Source organism: Pagrus pagrus (assembly GCF_965226575.1).
Source record: "Pagrus pagrus genome assembly, chromosome: 16".
Classification (NCBI taxonomy): Eukaryota; Metazoa; Chordata; class Actinopteri; order Spariformes; family Sparidae; genus Pagrus; species Pagrus pagrus.
The window spans coordinates 3,260,669-3,278,820 of record NC_140200.1 but is presented as its reverse complement, the minus strand read 5'-3'; the positions used below and the strand labels follow the sequence as shown (position 1 = coordinate 3,278,820).

At 44.8% G+C, this 18,152-nt stretch overlaps 1 protein-coding gene across 1 annotated transcript in view; it reads right to left on the bottom strand.

Moving 5' to 3' along the window:
- ches1 (checkpoint suppressor 1) overlaps window positions 1-18,152 on the bottom strand; it is a 59,559-nt gene that overhangs the window by 16,861 nt on the left and 24,546 nt on the right. Inside the window, exons 2-3 of the mRNA XM_084377991.1 lie at window positions 15,509-16,108; window positions 3,795-3,946 (exon numbers count right to left, since the gene is read on the bottom strand). Coding sequence (XP_084234117.1) covers window positions 3,795-3,946; window positions 15,509-16,090 — 734 coding nt within the window. The 5' untranslated portion in view covers window positions 16,091-16,108. The remainder of the gene's footprint in view (window positions 1-3,794; window positions 3,947-15,508; window positions 16,109-18,152) is intronic.

The window sequence follows — 18,152 nt, the reverse complement described above, 5'->3', positions numbered from 1 at the left end:
CAGCTTCCTCTGGAGCCACAAAAGGCTTTCACTGCTTTTTTCACACATGCAGTAGTACTCCCCAAGACCTGTTAACACACTTAAATATGCAAAATGAGTGGAGTTACCCTTTAAATGTATCACTTCAAAGTTGCTTTAAAGATAGAAAACACTGTTTTCCTTCTTACTGCTTTTACTGAATGAGGAATTGGAAAGTTTTAAAAGCCTAAAACAGAGTTATATGAACGACTGTAGGCCGAAGATAAACGGTTCTGATAGTTGTGCCGTTATGTCAAATAGAAATATGTGAACATGTGACGTGGATCCAGCAGCAATGTTTCTGAGAGGTTAAACGAGCATACATGTAGTGTTCATGTCTCAGCCCATTAGCAACAAATTGTGCATACTGTACATGCTGTGCATGTGCTTTATGTTGCTGCTGGCCAATTTTCTAAAGCATACCATAAATTGTCAGATTGATTTTCTTCTTTCCAGGCAGCCGCTGCTTTCCATTTATCTCAGGATGGTATAAAAAAGTCAGCTCACAGAGATGCTTGTTATTCAGACGTACGTAACATTTAAAAGCCTTTAGTTTGTTGCTGAAAGCGGCGACTTTTTTCAAAGCTACGATTCAAGGATGTTCAAGCACGCTCTTATATCCACCAGTCAGGTAGTATTTCTTTTGACCGGACAAAAAGACGACAAATGAGCAAAAACTGAGTTTATGAAAAGGCAAATGTGAAAACTGGTCATTTCTTGCACGATAAAGTTTGTTTTTCCTCGAGTTTATGATGTTGGACACGGCTCGAATACATGAAATCCTTACTCATAACAGCAAACGACTGTCGTGTATCTTTGACAAGAAAGACAAAAAAAGGTTTATTGTGATAGATTTAGGATTTCAAGCAAATTCCAATTGATTGAGGATCAACTGTGTCAAATATCATCAATATTTTGATGATTGATAAATCATTTTTTTAAAATCAAACCAATAATGCACCAGTCTCCGGTGGCAGCATCTTCTCTGAGGATTTCTGACTTCATGTTGGAATTTGGCAAACCGTGACGCACATGTTCAACTATTTCCTGAGATGTTATGGACCAAACATTTAATCGATTTATCAAGAATATGACTGTCAGATTAATCCATTAAAGGTGCATTTTGTAAGAAAAGTTGATTTTTGAATCTCATTCCCAACTCAATCAATAACTCGTCAAGAACTGACGCTTTGGGACGGAGGCCGACCCATCCTACAATCCTGAAGAGTCAGTTTTTGACAGTCGCGCCGGGAGCGATGGCGCAGCGAGCACTCAGTCCACGGCCGGGGGGGTCGCCTGGACCTCGCCAAGGTGCTATGTCTTCCTATTTCTTACAAATAGCACCTTGAAGAAAATTATTCTTAGATGCAGCCCTGATGTAAACCAATGACTGCCGAGAAGGTAAGGTAACACACACACACACACACACACACACACACAACCCCACAGTGTGCATGCTCTTCAGGTGCTTCATCACAGGGGACTCCAGGCTCCTCTCTAACCAAGAAATGGACTCTCCTCACTTACTCTCTCATTTCCCGCTGTGTGTCACAATGCAAATGAAGCACCTCCCCCCCTCTCTCTCCCTCTCCTCCCCTCACTCCCCCCTCCTCACGCCGACCTCTCCTCGCTACACCCCCGCCTCTCCCCCTTCCCCCTCATGTTCCGAATCCGGCCTCCAATTTGTTCCACTTCCCCATACCTCATTGTTCAAAATGACACTTTTACATTTTATGGTGAACCAATTATTCTGTCTTACACAGTCCGCTGGCTCTGCAAGCCAACCTGCCCGGATCAACTGGGGAGAGGGGTGGTGGTGGTGGTGGTGGTGGTGGTGGGGTATTCGGAGAGAGAGAGAGAGAGAGAGAACAAGCGAGAAGAGAGGAAAAAAGACGACTAATAGTACTCTCGCTGACATCTCCGCGGGGATGGTCAGAGGAGCCGGAAACCGAGAAAGTTCGCAGAGGGAGAGGATGGAGGGTAGAGTAGAGGTCAGGGGAGGAGAGGAGGAGGGGAGGGAACGTGGAGGAAACAGCACAGGTGGATGCTGCGGAGAGGCGTGTGTGCACGGGGGGGGACGGAGAATGAAGTGAATGTAGACAAAGGAGGATTTAATTGAATGATAAAGTGGTGGAGAGAGAGTGAAAAGAGTGGAGAGAGAGAGGGGGGAAATAAATCACAGCAGGGATAAATAAAGAAGACGGAGTACTGGGCGCCCCACCAGTTGTAATGTATGCCTGAGGATGAGCGGGAGGGTGTGTGCGGGACATTAAAAAGAGGAGGCGAGAGGAGCGAGAGGAGCGGAACGGAGGAGTGTTAGGACGCCGGAGGAAAAGGCGGAAACGCGGGGACGGACAAGGAATGCTGTGGAGAGGGGTGAGGGAGTGAACAAGTGAAACATGTGGAGAGAGAAGAGGGAAAAAAAAAAGGCAAGCAGCTCTTTTTTACCTGTCATGTGCCTGAGGGGGGGAAGGAGATAGGAGGAGGGATGGGAGTGAAAACAGCATGCAAAAAGATTTAAGGAAAGGATGAGGGCGGGTCAGCTGTATAAACGCCCGGGGCCAGGTGGGTGGAGAGAGAGCGACAGATGGAGAGAGAGTAGGAGAGGTGGAAGAGAGCGCGTGCTTTATGTTGTATGAGCTTTAGGGCTGCAACCCACGTTTATTTTTATCAATCTGTGTCTCGATTATTTTTCTAAAAGCGTGAGAAAGTAGCGAAAATGCTTGTCACAGTTTCCCAGAGCACGAGGTGACGGCTTCAACCCAAACTACTGAAATATAAAGGCACTACATGTTGGCACTGATTTCTCAATTTGATTACATGAAACCAAAGTATTTCACTGGTTTTATGTCGTAATTTCACAATAAATTAGCTTCAAATTAAAAAACCTGTGTGTCCGCTATGAAATTGAGGATTCATAACAAGTAACCACAGTCCACAAAACACTTCCTGCTAACTTACACCACTTCATTCCTAGCTCCCATGATTCCTTGCGGGAATTATGGGCACAACTTCGGATATGACTAACTATTAGTACTGCTTAGCCCCAGCTAACGTTTCCAGCCTCCAAAATGCTGCGATAGTTATCATAAAACATGTTATTCACACTAGTTCTGCTGAGCAAACGGAAATATAGTTCATAATCGTTTCCCCCGGTGACCTCCCCAGGAAGCTCGTAGATAAAAAGATGGAGGACACGGGTCTACTTCCTCTCACCGATCAAAAGTGAAGTGATCCAAAGTACAGGTGTGGTCATATCGCACTGATAACTGATTAAGACAACACTCATCAGGAAATGAGCACTTGATCAAACATCAGCATTGATAAGAGCAGAACCTAAAAATGACAGCACCCACCTCCTGTCTGCTAACACAGGGGGTAAACTTCTCTGACATGTTTCTGTGAGGCTTCACCAAACAACACAAACCCTTTCAATCCATAATCATGATTAATATGGTGATCAGAATCATGATTTTGCTTTTATTAAACCCGCAGTATGTAGCTTTGGCTGCTACGTGGTTTCCCAATTAAAACGCAGTGAAAACAAAAGTTGTGAAATGCACCATCGAACCGTCTCTCCGGGTCTGAACATGTTTTATGATGCATGTGCAAAGCAAAGACAAGTCTAGACCACTTGTGAAAAGCTCTCAGGGTTTCTCAACGAATCCAGTGAAATATAATCCAATCAAAACTCATGAGAGTGATTAAGCAATTAATTAAGTCCATCAGATATGACATATTAACAATCAATCAAGCAATCAGCTAATCCGTCTTACCTGTGGTGAAATGTCTGAGGCAGGGTGGGTGGGGAGGTGGAGGGGGTGGCCAGGCCGGGCGAGTACGGATGATACGGCGTCTTCTTCAGGGCCTGGATCAGGTTGTGTCTGTACTCCGGATCTATGGACCACAGAGAGCCTTTGCCTATGCTCTGAAAGACAGAGAGGGAGGAGGAGGAGGAGGAGAGGGAGACAGATGAGAGAGATGTTATTGGAAGTGCTATCGGGCCCCTCAAAGCAACATCACAAACAGATGTGAGCCAACAAGTCCGAAGCCCAAACACCGGCTCAAAGTCCAGACCCGGTGCCACGATTCTTGTTTACCAAACCACCTGTACACACAGCAGAAGGTTCTCATATTCCCCAGGAAAGATAACGCTCGGAGGGGATGAGAGTTGAAAACATTCTCAATGCCACCTCGCTCGATATTTTCCAAATCCTCTGCTCCTCTCTGCTGAAAAATAATCAGGAGGCTTTTTCCTGATTAAGACACAGGGAGACTCTTTAACTTTTTCCACTCCAGAGGCGCTGATGGTGTGTATTTTTAGATCAAAGCAGCTTCCCCCCCCTCCCTCACCTAATGAAGCTGTCGGCTCCCAATCTGAGTGAAAACCAGCCTATAGATTATAAAGAAAGGGAGGGATCTCAGACGGCCCGCCGTGAAAAAACACATTCCCTGTCTCTATCTCGCGCTGACTTCTCCGCGCTTTCATCTTGTCATCTGAACGTGGCAAAAAAAACCAAAAAACCCTTGCAGTTTGTTGTACGGCGGAGGCTGACGGCGGGCGGGAAAAGAGGGAGAGAGAGAGGAGTGGAGTAAATATAAAATTAAAAGCCGTCCTGTCTCGTGTTCAGCTCACTTTGTAGTGCTCTGTGATATGATGCAGGTACAGGATACAGGGTGGGGAGATGTCATGACTGCCGGCTTCTGATTTCTGCAAATACTGCGAGGAATCTATTAGGAGGGAAATGTCAGATGTGCCAGAGTCGTGCGTGTGAGCATTAATTGGAGACAGATTTGAAAAACCTGAGGAGCATTTTGTATTGAAGTGGATGAAAAATACATTTCCACCACATCGGTGGATCAAGTCAGCCATTCAAATGATAAAAAACACTCCCAGGTGAATGGCATTTGAGGAGCTTACAGCATCGGGAAATGACAGAGAGAGTAGATTTGCCTCCTCTCAGGGTCACGGGCACAAATTCCTCAAATGTCTAAGAAATACTTTAAGCAAAATGCCACTCAGGAGTAGAAAAAATAAAAAAAAAGTCCTCTCCTAAAAGTGAGGAATCCGACACAGTTATCAAGCAACTTATTCTTAACTTACAGAAAGGTGTCAGTGTGACATTTAAGAGCAGCTCTGGAGCGATCACACGATTCACCACGCGCGTGTTGAGGAGGCAACAGCCAAGAGACAGGAGTTATAAGAGAGTGAATTTATGCAACGTCTGCCCTCCATTGTTCATCGGTTAAAAGACGTTATAATGAAGGACTGTAGCGCTGCAGAGATGTCAGGACACTGCAAATCCTGCTCTCCAGATGCGAGAAAACATGTTTCCAACAAATGTCACATCGTGCAGAACTGATTATTCCCACTCGTCTTGAATCATATCGCAATCGTTTTATCCGTCAACATAATCACAACATGCTTTTGTTTTACCGCATCATGCAAATCCGGTAAAAAGATCCTCACATGTTCTCTCTTATGTTGTGTTGTTGTGTGAAAGCCAGTAAACATGATTATTATTTCATTTTTTTAAGTTACTCTTGCTGACGTATGGAGCTCTCTTACGTCTGAGTGTTTTCAATCAGACTAAATAAGTAGAGCTAAAAGTGAAATGATTTTTTTTTAACTTTCACTGAAGTCCAAACTTTTATTCAAACACACCGAGGCTGGGGACTAAACTGCAACTGACGCGCGTAACAACAAAACTTTATTATGCTACTGTATTGCACCGCTGACAGCAAGCGCTCTGTTATGATCACGTCAGGAAAAATTAGCACAGGAGGTGACACATTCAGTGTACCAACCAAACTTTAGTATGAATTATTATCAGGTGTAACACTGACAGTTACGCTTGTCAGTGGAACTGCAAAGGCAGGGACACGTCTCACACTGGAAACAAAAAGCTCCAACATCTGACGCTGCTGCAAAACAAATCCTGCTGCAGGCTTCAAAATGTGTCACACGTTTCCTCTGACTTCTCAGAGTTGTATAAATTCCTTGACGTATTGTATGACGGTAGTCTATTAATCGTTAGCCATTATTTGCTGGTTTTGGCTTCTTCAATGTGAGGATTCGCTGTTTTTCTGTGGCACGTATGACAGTAAACAAAGAGTCTCCTGGTTTTGGACTGTCGGTTGGACAAAAGAAGCAGTTTGAAGACGCAACTTTGGGCTATTTTCTTGACATTTTAAGAGATAAACTGTGAAGATAATCAGAAGATTAATGGATAATGACACTAATCGTTTGTTGTAGCCCTACAGAACACATATCTAATGAAGGACGAGCATGCAGAGCCTCTGTGGACACTTCGTGGTTCACTGTGTGTCTCCTGATGTCAACAGATTCAGGCTAAAACCGTGTAAGACTGCAAGAAGCTAACAGGATGTGTGTGTGCACTGTTGATTCGTGTGTCTGAATCTTTGCATTAGCATGTAAGTCTTGCTGAACACAGGCCATATGTGCCATGTTTTGCTCTGTGTGTGTGTGTGTGTGTATATGAAGGTGTGTGTGTGTGTGTGTGTATGGCGAGTTCCCTAGGGAGTGTGATATTACCCAGCGTGGTCTGCTCCTGGGAGTGCTTCTATTACTGCCAGCAACGCCTCTCCTGGAGAGCATGATATTACACACACATACGCTCGCTCCCACAGAGGTGACCCCCACTGGGCCAAATTTCCCCTTGCACCTTGCAGCCCGCCAGCCGTTTGTGTATATCTGTGCGTGTGTGTGCGTGTGTGTGCCCACTGTCTGCCCGCCTGCCAACCGATTAAATCAATGCTCCCTACAGAAACTCTGCCGGGGCTCCTGCCTCTGCCAAACCAGCCGGCCAATCAAAACGCTCAATCTGCAGACCCCCCTCCCTCGGTCGATAGGCCAATCACAGGGCGCAGCTCACAGGAAGGGTCTGTCACCTGGGTTATAGCCGTCGCCTTGGCAACAGGCATCATCTGGGGCTCGCGAGCGGAGAGGAGCCGAAATGGACTTTTCATTTTCTGACAAATTCGCAAAAGTTGAGAAAAAAAAAAAAAGAGGCAGCATGTCTCAGAAAATCGATTATCACAAAAAGTATTTGAGGTCAGAGATTGGCTTTGAGTTCTCAGCGGGGTTCAACTTTGATACAGTGTGACACAGATTTTAAAAATAGCACACCTCCACGAGGTGGATCTCACAGCGTAGAAAGCAGGTGATAAAGGACTGTGGTCTCGACATTCACCTGAAACTGTGCTTGTGATCTCCATTTATATTATTTCCTCCCTCCCGTCCCTTTTGATCCCATCTGGTCTCTCTCGCCTCTCACACGAGCACTATTTTCTGGATGGTGTGTTTATTTGAGTCGCTGGAAAAAACAGTCGCACATCAGTGTAGCGTTCGCAGCTAAAGAGCAGGATTACACAACAAATAATCCACAAGTCTAAACGTTAACCCCCCTTTTCTTAAGAGATATCTCATCGAGTGTGAGACAAAACAACTGACTGCATTAGACTTTAAATTGCAAGTTTAAGCAATATTACACTTAAAAGACGTGGATTTAATGATATGTATCTGTGTCACCACACCAGTTTGGAGGAGTTTTGATTAGGAAAGCAGCGTTTTAAGCCTCTGTCTTATAAAACGGCAGACTACTGAGCGATGTACAGGTCGTCTCATGATGGAGAAAACATTCGTACTGTAACTTGCCTGCGACACGTCATAGTGTGAGTAAAAGACAAAAGGGGAAGAGAGAGGCAGAGAGAGAGGCAGAGAGAGAGAGAGATGATTGTGTGTTGCCAACATCTGTTTCCTGTGTTATATAAGCTGTGGGGGCTGGTCTCCCTTGGAAATGGGAGATATTAAAAAGTCCTGCTGCCACTGACCCCGCTAGTAACACTACACTACCGCTACTGCATTCCTATCTGCACTGTTATCTCCACACATATACATTTACACCACATGTGCTGTGCGTCATGGCTCAGAATAAACCAGGACAGTTCACTTCATTTTAGACAGGAAAATAAACAGAAGGCAATACAAAGAGCACCACTCTCATGTCAGTGAGCTACATATGACGCTACAGCTGAACATGTTTAAACCTGTTTTTTTGTTGCTCATTATTCTTTATTTTACTGTCCTTTTTTAATTATGTATTGACTGTTTTATCTGGTTTTGTAAAGGGCCCTTGGGTGACTTTAAAGGTGCTTATTTAATTTATTATTGTTATTATTATTACAGCTTGCTTAGCTTAGCATAAAGACTGCAACAGGGGGAAACAGCTGGCCATGCTATCTCCGAAACTAACAAAAATTGCTTGCCAGCATGCAAAACGTTTATTAATTTACACGTAATAATATATATATATTTAATTCCTATTTTAAAATAAATAATAGTGTTTTTGAATAAACAAACAAACATAATAAACAACATATTAATTAGCGATCAGCTTCGACTCTGCGGCAGTTTTTTCCAGCTGCTAGCTGTTCCTGTCTTTAAGGCTAAGCTAAGCTAAGCTAACTGTGCTATGGCTGTCGCTTCATATTTAATGTGAGTGGTATTATTTTCCCAAAATGCTGAACTCCTCCTTTAAAGACAGGCATCGTTCTATTTTTTCTTTCCGTCAACAAACCCACACAAAGACCAAAACAACAGTGGATTGATGCTATTAACAAGCCCGGCCTGTTTACCCACAGCCTGATATATCTTACTCCTCTGTGTCACCGAGCTCTATTGTTGTCACAAACACATTAAAAACACATTAATGAGCCTCACTGTTGCTCTGGGTGACATGTCGCATTATTACAATGAGCACAACCGTTGCATTTTTATGTCAATCAATCCCACATACAAACATCCCGCCGCTGTAATTCTCACTACAGCACCCAAAACATGTATTAATCCGCAGCTGAAAATAGTCCCAGAAGATTTACAGTCAGATGGTATTGGCAGAAGGGTTGGACGTTGCAGTATTTTGGTTTTCTCTGAAATAAAAGAAGAATTACAGATGATGGGGCTGATTTTGCCAGTGAGAACATGTCCCTTAAGCAACAACTTGCCACCAGAGCCTGTGAATCGGACTCAAGTATGTAATAATAGACCGACTCTTGCAGATTAGTCATGCAAAATTATTTCCAATTAATTCCTATAATTTTCTTTTGTATCAAGCTGCAATGGAGTTCATTTGCCTTACTCGATACTGCACATCCTGCGCATGCGTACGTTGTTACACTGAAACTACATATCGTGCAGCCCTGATCAAAAGATGGATGTATGGTTGGTCCTCGCGGGATTTGATGATCATACACAGAAAATATCCTTTTAACTCTTCAATCAACCACAATATTATAACAGCTGTTATAATGCAGCTATACACTGACCCGCCACCGCAGCTGCAGCTTTAAATAGTTTAATCATAATTAGCAATGGCATCCATATACTGTGGAGGGACCCATTTCAACAGTTCGTACTGGCTACGATGAGAAGGGAAAGTAAATTTTGGTTTTCAGCTCGGTAATGAAATGAGATTAAAGAAACAGATGAGTGACGCACAGAGAGCACAGAGCTGCCACAGAGGAACATGCGAGGACATCAGCCTAAGAGGCTTTGTTGTCCGCTGCCTTTTCATGAGCGATATGACTTAACCTACACAAACCAATCCAAAAGTATTACAACTGCATACAATTTCATGATGGACGTCCACAGTCGGAGTAAAAAAGCATTACCCCGGTTGCGTTTAAGCCTGATTAACTGCGATACAAGGATCCGTCAATACTAAGTGTATATACACAGATAAACAGAGGATTAATAATATAGCAGCTATAGGTTAAGTACAGCGCGGAGCAGATAGATGTCAGGACGCCGATTAAGATACTGAGTACAGTTGAGGGGAAAAACAGCGTGAGGTCTGAATGCAGGGAGAGGCTGAAACATGACGGCGAAGAAGAAGAAGAAGAAGAAGAAGAAGAAGAAGAAGAAGAAGAAGAGGGGTCAGGTGTGAAAGTTAGATATTGGCTGGACTACAGGCAGGTTTGTATCAGTGAATAGAAAAGTAGAAGTGGGATATATCTGTTAAATTTCTTCTACAGGTGTTGTAAGGACCAAACTTTTTTTTTTTCCCCCCAGGTGGTTTTAATTTAAGCCACAAGCTGCGAATCTCATCTATATATTTTTTTCCATTTGATTTCTATTGCATCGGCTGTTACGATCAGGAACACAGACGTATCAAAGTTTTCCTCAAAGATAAATTTGGGGCAAACGTTCAAAAACTTTGCAGGTCACTCGCCAAAAACACTGGAGACATTTCCAGATTCCCTCAAAGACTCAATCCTGCTGGAATGAAAAGTATTTCATCCAGTTTTCATTACATTTTTTTTAACCAGCCTCACAATGTGCAGCTCTAATTCTTAAATCTGTGACTAGAATATATTTATAAACGCTCATAAAGTCTCTGCGAAAACACTGATTACACGAGAGGCAGCAAAACTGAGCCACTGTGAGCGGCTCCCACAGCTCGTATGATACGTTGTCACTTAGCAATTAATTTCGGCGAGGTCGTTTGGGTTTTGGGTCTTCCTTCGTTTGTCACGGCGGCATAATTTTTCGCAATCCGTGAAAGTTCTCCAAGGACGCTCCCCGAGAACCAATCTTACAGATGTTTAAATTGCTTCCCTCAGGCTACACTGAACAAATGCTATGTGTCAACAACGCTTGTCCTCACACTCTCGACTCTCAGTGACAGAAACAAACAGGTTACACACTCACATAGTTTTAAATAAGATAAGGGGAAATATTGCAAAAACAAAAAGCCAGCCATTAGAGCTTGTTAAAGAAGTACTGACTGTGTTTAAACGTGTAAACGCTGACGTATGATCACCTTAAATAAAGTTGTTCTGGCAAACACATTAGCCAACAACGAGCTTTCTACACATCAAGCAGACAGGATGCAATGTGAGCAATTATGTGGATGCATGCTTTCTCTCCAGTGAGTTTTGTTTGCCTCGAACTGCTCAATGAATTATCTAGCTCTCTGCTGTTATGTGCTGGGTATGTAGTGATGTGTGAGTCTATGGTTCAGTCTATAAAATGTCAAAATAAAAGTGAAAAATGCTCTTCACAATTTCCCAGAGCCCAAAGTGACGTCCTCAAACTTTTTTTCTTTTCTCAACAGTCCCAAAACCTTCATTTACTATCATTTAAGACAAAGAAAAGCAGCAAATCCTCACATTTAAGACACTGTAACCAGCAAATAGTTGACATTTTTGCATGAAAAAAGACTTAAACAACTGATCAATCGTTGCTACTGAAGGTGGGCTTCATGAAAGCGGTGAGACTGAACCAAAAACAGGAAAGTTGCGGACCATAACACCAAAACAACAAGATACCAAAAACGTTTCCTGAACGCTAATGAGACATTCTGAATCAGGCGGTCCCTCTCTGTGAGCTTGTCACTATGAGCGAGCCCTTTCATGTTATCATCATTGATTAACCGAGTTTTGGTGTCAAAATATTGATCAGTGCACCTTTAAAAATGTTGAAAACATCTCACTTACTAAACCCAAAGTGTTGCTACATTGTGGCTGGATATCGCTGGCGTTTTCATTGCTTTATCACTTATAACTGATGCACGCCTTCGTAAGAACTCGCTGAATGTATTTTATGTTTTCGTAAAAAGGTTAGATGACCTACACCCACCAGCACGAGCCTACCGATACTTTTTGTGGTCTCACTGTAGCTTTTGTCTTAGTTGTCAAAGGTGGCGTGTCTGCCTGACACAAAACACAGTCGAATTAAATTTATATCTGGTGGATGCATCAGTGGCAGAGACCCGCTGATAAATAAAAAGACCTTAATCAGACAAATCTAAGCTCACTCCAGATGCTTACGAGTTCAAACGTAAAAAAAAATAATCAAGCCGGCCTCTCATCTGAACCGGGCAAGGTCAAGTTAGAGGTGACGCACCGGGAGAATTCATGGTGAGTCTTTTTTCGATTACAAAACTGCCTCTTGTCTCCGCTGTGATTTCATAAGAGGCTTTGAGAAATATATCTGTGTGAGTTCGCGTGTGCGTTTTGCGCTGTTACAACACTGATCTCCGGCGCTGATCCACCAGTCTGAGGGCAACAACACTTGTCATTAAGGCATGTCATTCAGCACAGTGAGGAATCCTGTTTGTAAACAAAGCCATGGCAACCGTGGGACTCGCTCTCTGTCACGCTCGCTCTCACAAGTTCGCACACCCACACTCAAGACCGACGCGCACGCACCACATGCACATGCACACAAACACACATAGAGCAAGCAAGCTTATTCTAAACTAGTCCCCATCTTGTCATCTGCCTGGATATGACCCAGAAATACAGTCACTGGAACAAATAGGCCACTGTCATATTAATCTCCACCTCTGTAAATTGATGGAAATATGATTTTGTGGCATTCGCGGCGCGCCATGTCTCCCCGCTTCTTCCTTTTTCCCGCTCTCCCTTTCCCCCCCATGTGCGTCTGCATCGCCCTATCTCCTCACAACGATTGGCTTGACCTCCCCCCTTAACCAAATCCCCTTTCTTCCTTCTTTTCCACAACGAGCGACGAGTGAAACGACTTAATGCAACGTCAAGAAAGAAAAAAAATAACTTGGACCCCCGTAATTGCATGCTCAATTCAAAAACAGACATAAACAGGTAAGGGAGAAAGCAAAGCCGGGAGAAAAGAAGGAGTATTCACATGCAGATATTCTCAGTGAAAAGCTTTGAATGGCAGAGTCTGACTAAAATTACAGAGATTCTGTAATTGCAGCTTCAGATAAAGCACAGCACTTGGCAGGTAGAGTAGGAGTCTGCAGAGATGTGCCCTCATTTCTACACCGACACAGCGCTCGCCTGTTCAGTGTGTGTGTGTGTGTGTGTGTGAGAGAGAGTCCTTTTAAGCATTCATGCATGCTTGAGAGTGTGTGTTTGTTTGTGTGTCAGACGAGCCCCGAGTGTGTGTGTGCGTGCGAGAGAGGGGGTGAATAGGTTTGAAGGGTTAATTAGCGTGCTGTCTTAAACGGTGTGCAGCGACAGGAAGACAAGACAGGCTGTCCTTGCCAAAATCACCTCTACACATGCTGCTCCACACACACACACACGCACACACACACACACGTATACGCAAAAACACACACACACGGTACATATGTGCATATAACACAAGAGGAGGACACACACGCTCATTCTCCCCCACTCAGCACCTCAGTGCCCATCTGAAGCTCATACACACACACACACACACACACACACACACACACACACACACACACACACACACACACGCCTAAGTCACTGAAGCCAAATCAGTTTTCCCGTTGCTACAGCAACAGCATACTTTTATGTCAACTGCAACCTAGTTACTATGGAGATATGTATACAAGAGAAACTCTGTGCCGTTGTAGTCAAGGGCCAGATGACAGCATAGCGTGAGGGTGTGTGCACAGACACACACGCACACACACACACACACACACACCATGTCCTCTATATCCTTCATCCATTTTGTTCCTCAACACACACACACGCACACACACACACACACACACAGACGCACACATAGCTCACGCTAAAGGAGGAGTCCAGGTTCACACGCTGGTCAAGGAAAGCATAAAAAAGCTCCCGTATCCTCCAGTATAATCTCAATCAAGCTAAACACGCAGAGCTAGCATTGATCCTGGCTGTTTGTCCCACCCCACCCCCCGCCGCCGCCGCCCCCCAACACCCTCGGGCAAGATGAAATCTAAAGTCTGCTGGCATCTGTGTTATTAAATCCTCCAGTATTAATTTAGCACTAATTGAGTGAGGGATTCATTCCCTGTTTACCCCGAGTCTTTAATGGAGTAAAATCTGGATAGGAAAAGCCGGTATAAAAGACTGTATCGAGGCTTAAATCAAAAGCGAAATGCTGTTCCCACAGGGGGAGCGCAGAACGTCTGAGTGAAAGAGAACTATGAAAGCAGAGATCATCAACTATTGATAAGGCCGAATCTGGTACAGCTGTAGACAAAATACAGAATATGTTTGACTTCAAGTTGGATATGCCTGCAAACCGCTGATAACTGTCTGGCTGTGAAATAAGTTATAACCACACATGATAGAGTGAGTAATAGGCTGCGTATTTACCGTGTGGCAGCGGTCTTATTTCACCATGTAAGTATTCAGACCATGATTGATGGAAAGTGATGAAAAACCCCGGCGTTAGTTTGAATTGGGGCCGGGCATCATTTGTAATTTTCAATAGGCGAGCCAGTGTTCGAGGAAAGACTGCCTGAGAGAAGGTCAAATCAGCCAATTAGTACTTGTCACTGCTCCATCCAAGGAGGATGTAAACAAAACTGCGAAAACACCTGTACACCGTGAACAATGATATTATATTAGACGCGACATAAAAGCGCTTTTTGCTGTTTGTTTGACCGCAGCCAGATTGTGCCACTGAAATACTTAATCAGTATTTTATTTAAGAGTTTGGAGCTCGAGTGTATCAAGATTAAAACGGATCAAATAGCTCTTTCGCTGCACGAGAAACCAGATTAATTACTGCGATACTTGGAATTAAGAGTTGTTTTGATATTGATACTGGGGAATTCCTAAAATGCGAGTACACAAGTCCGTATCAGAATCTGTGTCAGGAAGAAAAAAGTGGTATCGGTACAACTGAAAACTGCTCGATTACCTTCCTCAAACATACATTTTACATAAAAAATAGCCTAATATTCAGTGAGACAGCTTCAAAATCTGTCACATGCCAATGAAAGAAACTACTGTTGTCTCCAGTTTGGCTGCTGAGCTCAATTACTGTATATATTGCTGATACTGGGATCCCTAAAATTGCTTCATAATTACTGTAAAAAAATCAAAAGTAAAACAAATAAAAAACTGGAGTTAACGACAGCTAGTTTTGTATACTGTATACAGTAGCTAGAATGCATTAAATCGACAAGTGCAGCGAGCTAACGCTAACGGTAGATGGTCGATCTGCAGACAAACCCCCCACTCTGCTGGGCAATCGCCTCGCTCTCTTTTAAAGTCGATAAACGATGCAGAGTAGTCTTTCCTTCTGCGACAATCAATCACAAGATTGACATTAAATTGACTAAAGCAGATAAAATCTAAAAAGGTGACGCCTGCTAACGTCATTAATGTTGATCGTTACTTTAAGGACACAGTTTGGCAGGACAGCTCATGTTTTAAGGCAGTCATTGCCAAAAATGTCGGGATCTGGATCACAGAGATGCTCTTCAGTACGTTAGTTTACGGGATATATAACACACCATCATCGTCATACCAGCATTTTTAAACTGAAGTATTTCTTGATCAGGTCAGGAAATAAAATCAAAGAATAATATATGAACTCACAAAGAATCAGGGGGTCAAATCTGAGTTCAGATCACTTCATTTGCTCATCAATCAATTCAATCCAATCAATCAATTGTAGATCAATACCCAGCTCTCTGCTCGAGGGAAAACATCTCTACACAAATACTGCTGTCTCTACCTGGCTCCGGTCTTTATCCACCTTCTTGAAACACTTGTTGAGCGACAGATTGTGGCGCACTGAGTTCTTCCAGCCTGTGGGGGCGCTTGCAAAGTAAGGGAAGTGCTCCAGGATCCAGCCGTAGATATCCTTCACCGGCAGTCGCTTGTTTGGCGCGTCCTCGATGGCCATGAAGATCAGGCAGCTGAAGGAGTACGGCGGTTTCCTGTTCGCCCCTGCTGCCAAGTCGTACGCCGAGTGTGCATCGCCGAGCAGGGGGTCGTCTGGGGAGGGAGACGAGGAAGAAGGGGAGCGCGGGTGCTGACCGTCGGGGTCCTGCAGGGGGGAGACGCTACGCAGCCCCGAGTGGCTGAAGCTGTTGAGGAGGTCGGTGCTCTCGTGGAGCCAGGACAGGCTGGTGAGCTCCTCGTCCTCGGCCTTGGAGAAGGAGGCGGACAGGGACAGGGAGAGGTCAGCTGCCTCCGCCTCGGATGCTGCCGTGGCGGCGTCACCCTGCCGGTACGGCGGGCTCATACCCTGCGAGGCACTGGCTCCACTACTGGGGCTCTGGGCCTTCTTACTGGGGGGCATGGTGGGTCCCATCCAGCCCAGGGCTCACTCCTGGAGAGGGAGACAGACAGAGAGTGGAGAGAGGGGAGGGAGAGAGGAGGGGAAAGAGAAAAAAAAACGAGGTCAGCTTATGAAATCCAGTTGGTTTCTCACATAAAGCTTTCATTTTCGTTAAAGGCCAAAGGGTGGAGACACGCAACAAGATTTCTGACCACACTCCCAATTAGACTGTGTTAGATGTGAGGGGAAAAGTATACATCATCATTTTTACTCCGGGCTTTCTCTCCAATTCTGACTGGGATGGCAAATTTAGTGCTTCATTGGTTGAGGAAATCTTGCCTTGTACAACCACCCTCTAATTACTAGTGTACCAGCAGAGTATTGACGCTACATGGGGTTGCTGTCATAACACACCGAATACCGTTCAAGGTCTAATAGTCGGAGGGTCACAGAGACGATTCCCCCACTTTACCATCTATTGTGTTTCGGTGGGTCGGAGCAATGGACGAGTGTTAAATAGACTTTTAAGTGCTGGATTTAACAGTACAAATAATGTCCGACGGTCAGACTCAGTTCCACAACAGGGGAACGATGTAGAGATGATCACGATCATCGGGGAGATTTGCCAAAAACACACACACACACACACACACACACACACACACACAAAAAAACAACAAATTAGAGTGAGTTCAAATCCAGCCCAATTCTAATCAGGCCATTATTCTCTGAAACATAAGAGCAACGCTGTGCTCGTTAGACGCAGGCAGAGCGCGGTAATTGAAGGGGACTGGGGCTGAGTATCACAACCACAATCAGAAGGCTCGCAAACCAGGCCTTTGATTGTCCTCTAGCACAGACAGCTGTGGGAAGGACCCAGGCAGCAGCTACAGCGAAATGTAATCTGCTCTCCCCTCACCCTGTGAACATGTTTCAGAGTCTGGACACAAATACACACACACCCTCCTCCTCCTCCTCGCTAGGATGCACATGTTCCCACACACACACACACACACACACACACACACACACACACACATGCACGGATGCAGGGATGCATGCAAGTGAAAGCGCAGACCTAAATTTGCATTCACACACACAAATTCTCGCAAAACAGGGGGGGGGGGTTACAAAAAGGTTGCAAGCATTGCGAACACATGCAAACATGGTTGAATACGCACATGCACTTGATGGGAGCGCGCACACACACACACACACGCACACGCACGGACCAGAGTGCAGCGCCATTAGGACACGAGGATTAAGTCCAGATATGTTCTGGCCGGCCCCTGTGTGGTGCGATCGCTCTCTAATCCAAGGTGATCATCGGCCGATCTGTCCCCTCACTCTGCGTGATTGACTGACAGCTGTCACCCATGGCAACCCGCCGTGCCGTGACAACTGTCAGCTCGCTGCAGCTCCGGCCGATGTGTCTCCATGGCAACAGAGCAAAACAACTCAGCTCCTCTCTCGTTCTGACGCTTTTCCTTTTTTCTCTCTCCCTCTCTCTCCCGTCTCTGTGTGTCTGTCTCCCTTATTTTTTCCCACTTTTTCCACCAGCGCCGATAACTCTGCTTAACAGTGTTGATAGGCTGTAGTGGAAGGACTGAGCTAAATATAGAATTGGTGATGTATAGCTGCTATGCTGTTGCTCCGCGTATAGTCGGCCAGCCTATAGTCACCCCCGCTGCTCCATCCGACTCTCTCTCTCTCTCTCTCTCGGCAGAGCTTTGATCTCCTCTCCCCTCTTCTTCTTCTTCTTCTCCTCTTCTTTTCACTCCTCACACTTTTCTTGACAGCGCGTACGCTCATTCAACAAGCTGTACCTGTCTCGAGGTGCGGCGTTGTTGCACCAATATTGACATTGAGCGTAATGAATTCAAATTGCCCCGGTTGACGATAACGCCGTAGCTGAAAATAGTCGGCGCAGAGAAATCAAAGGGATGGGCGAGGTGGAAAGGGGTGTTTGACAGGCTCTTCAAGGTGTGTGTGTGTGTGTGTGTGTATGCAGGCTTGTCACGGTGTGTGTTTGTCTTAGGAAGGAAGTGAGGGCACCACGGTGACATTGTTCCTGGTGGGAGTCCACTGGAAGGCA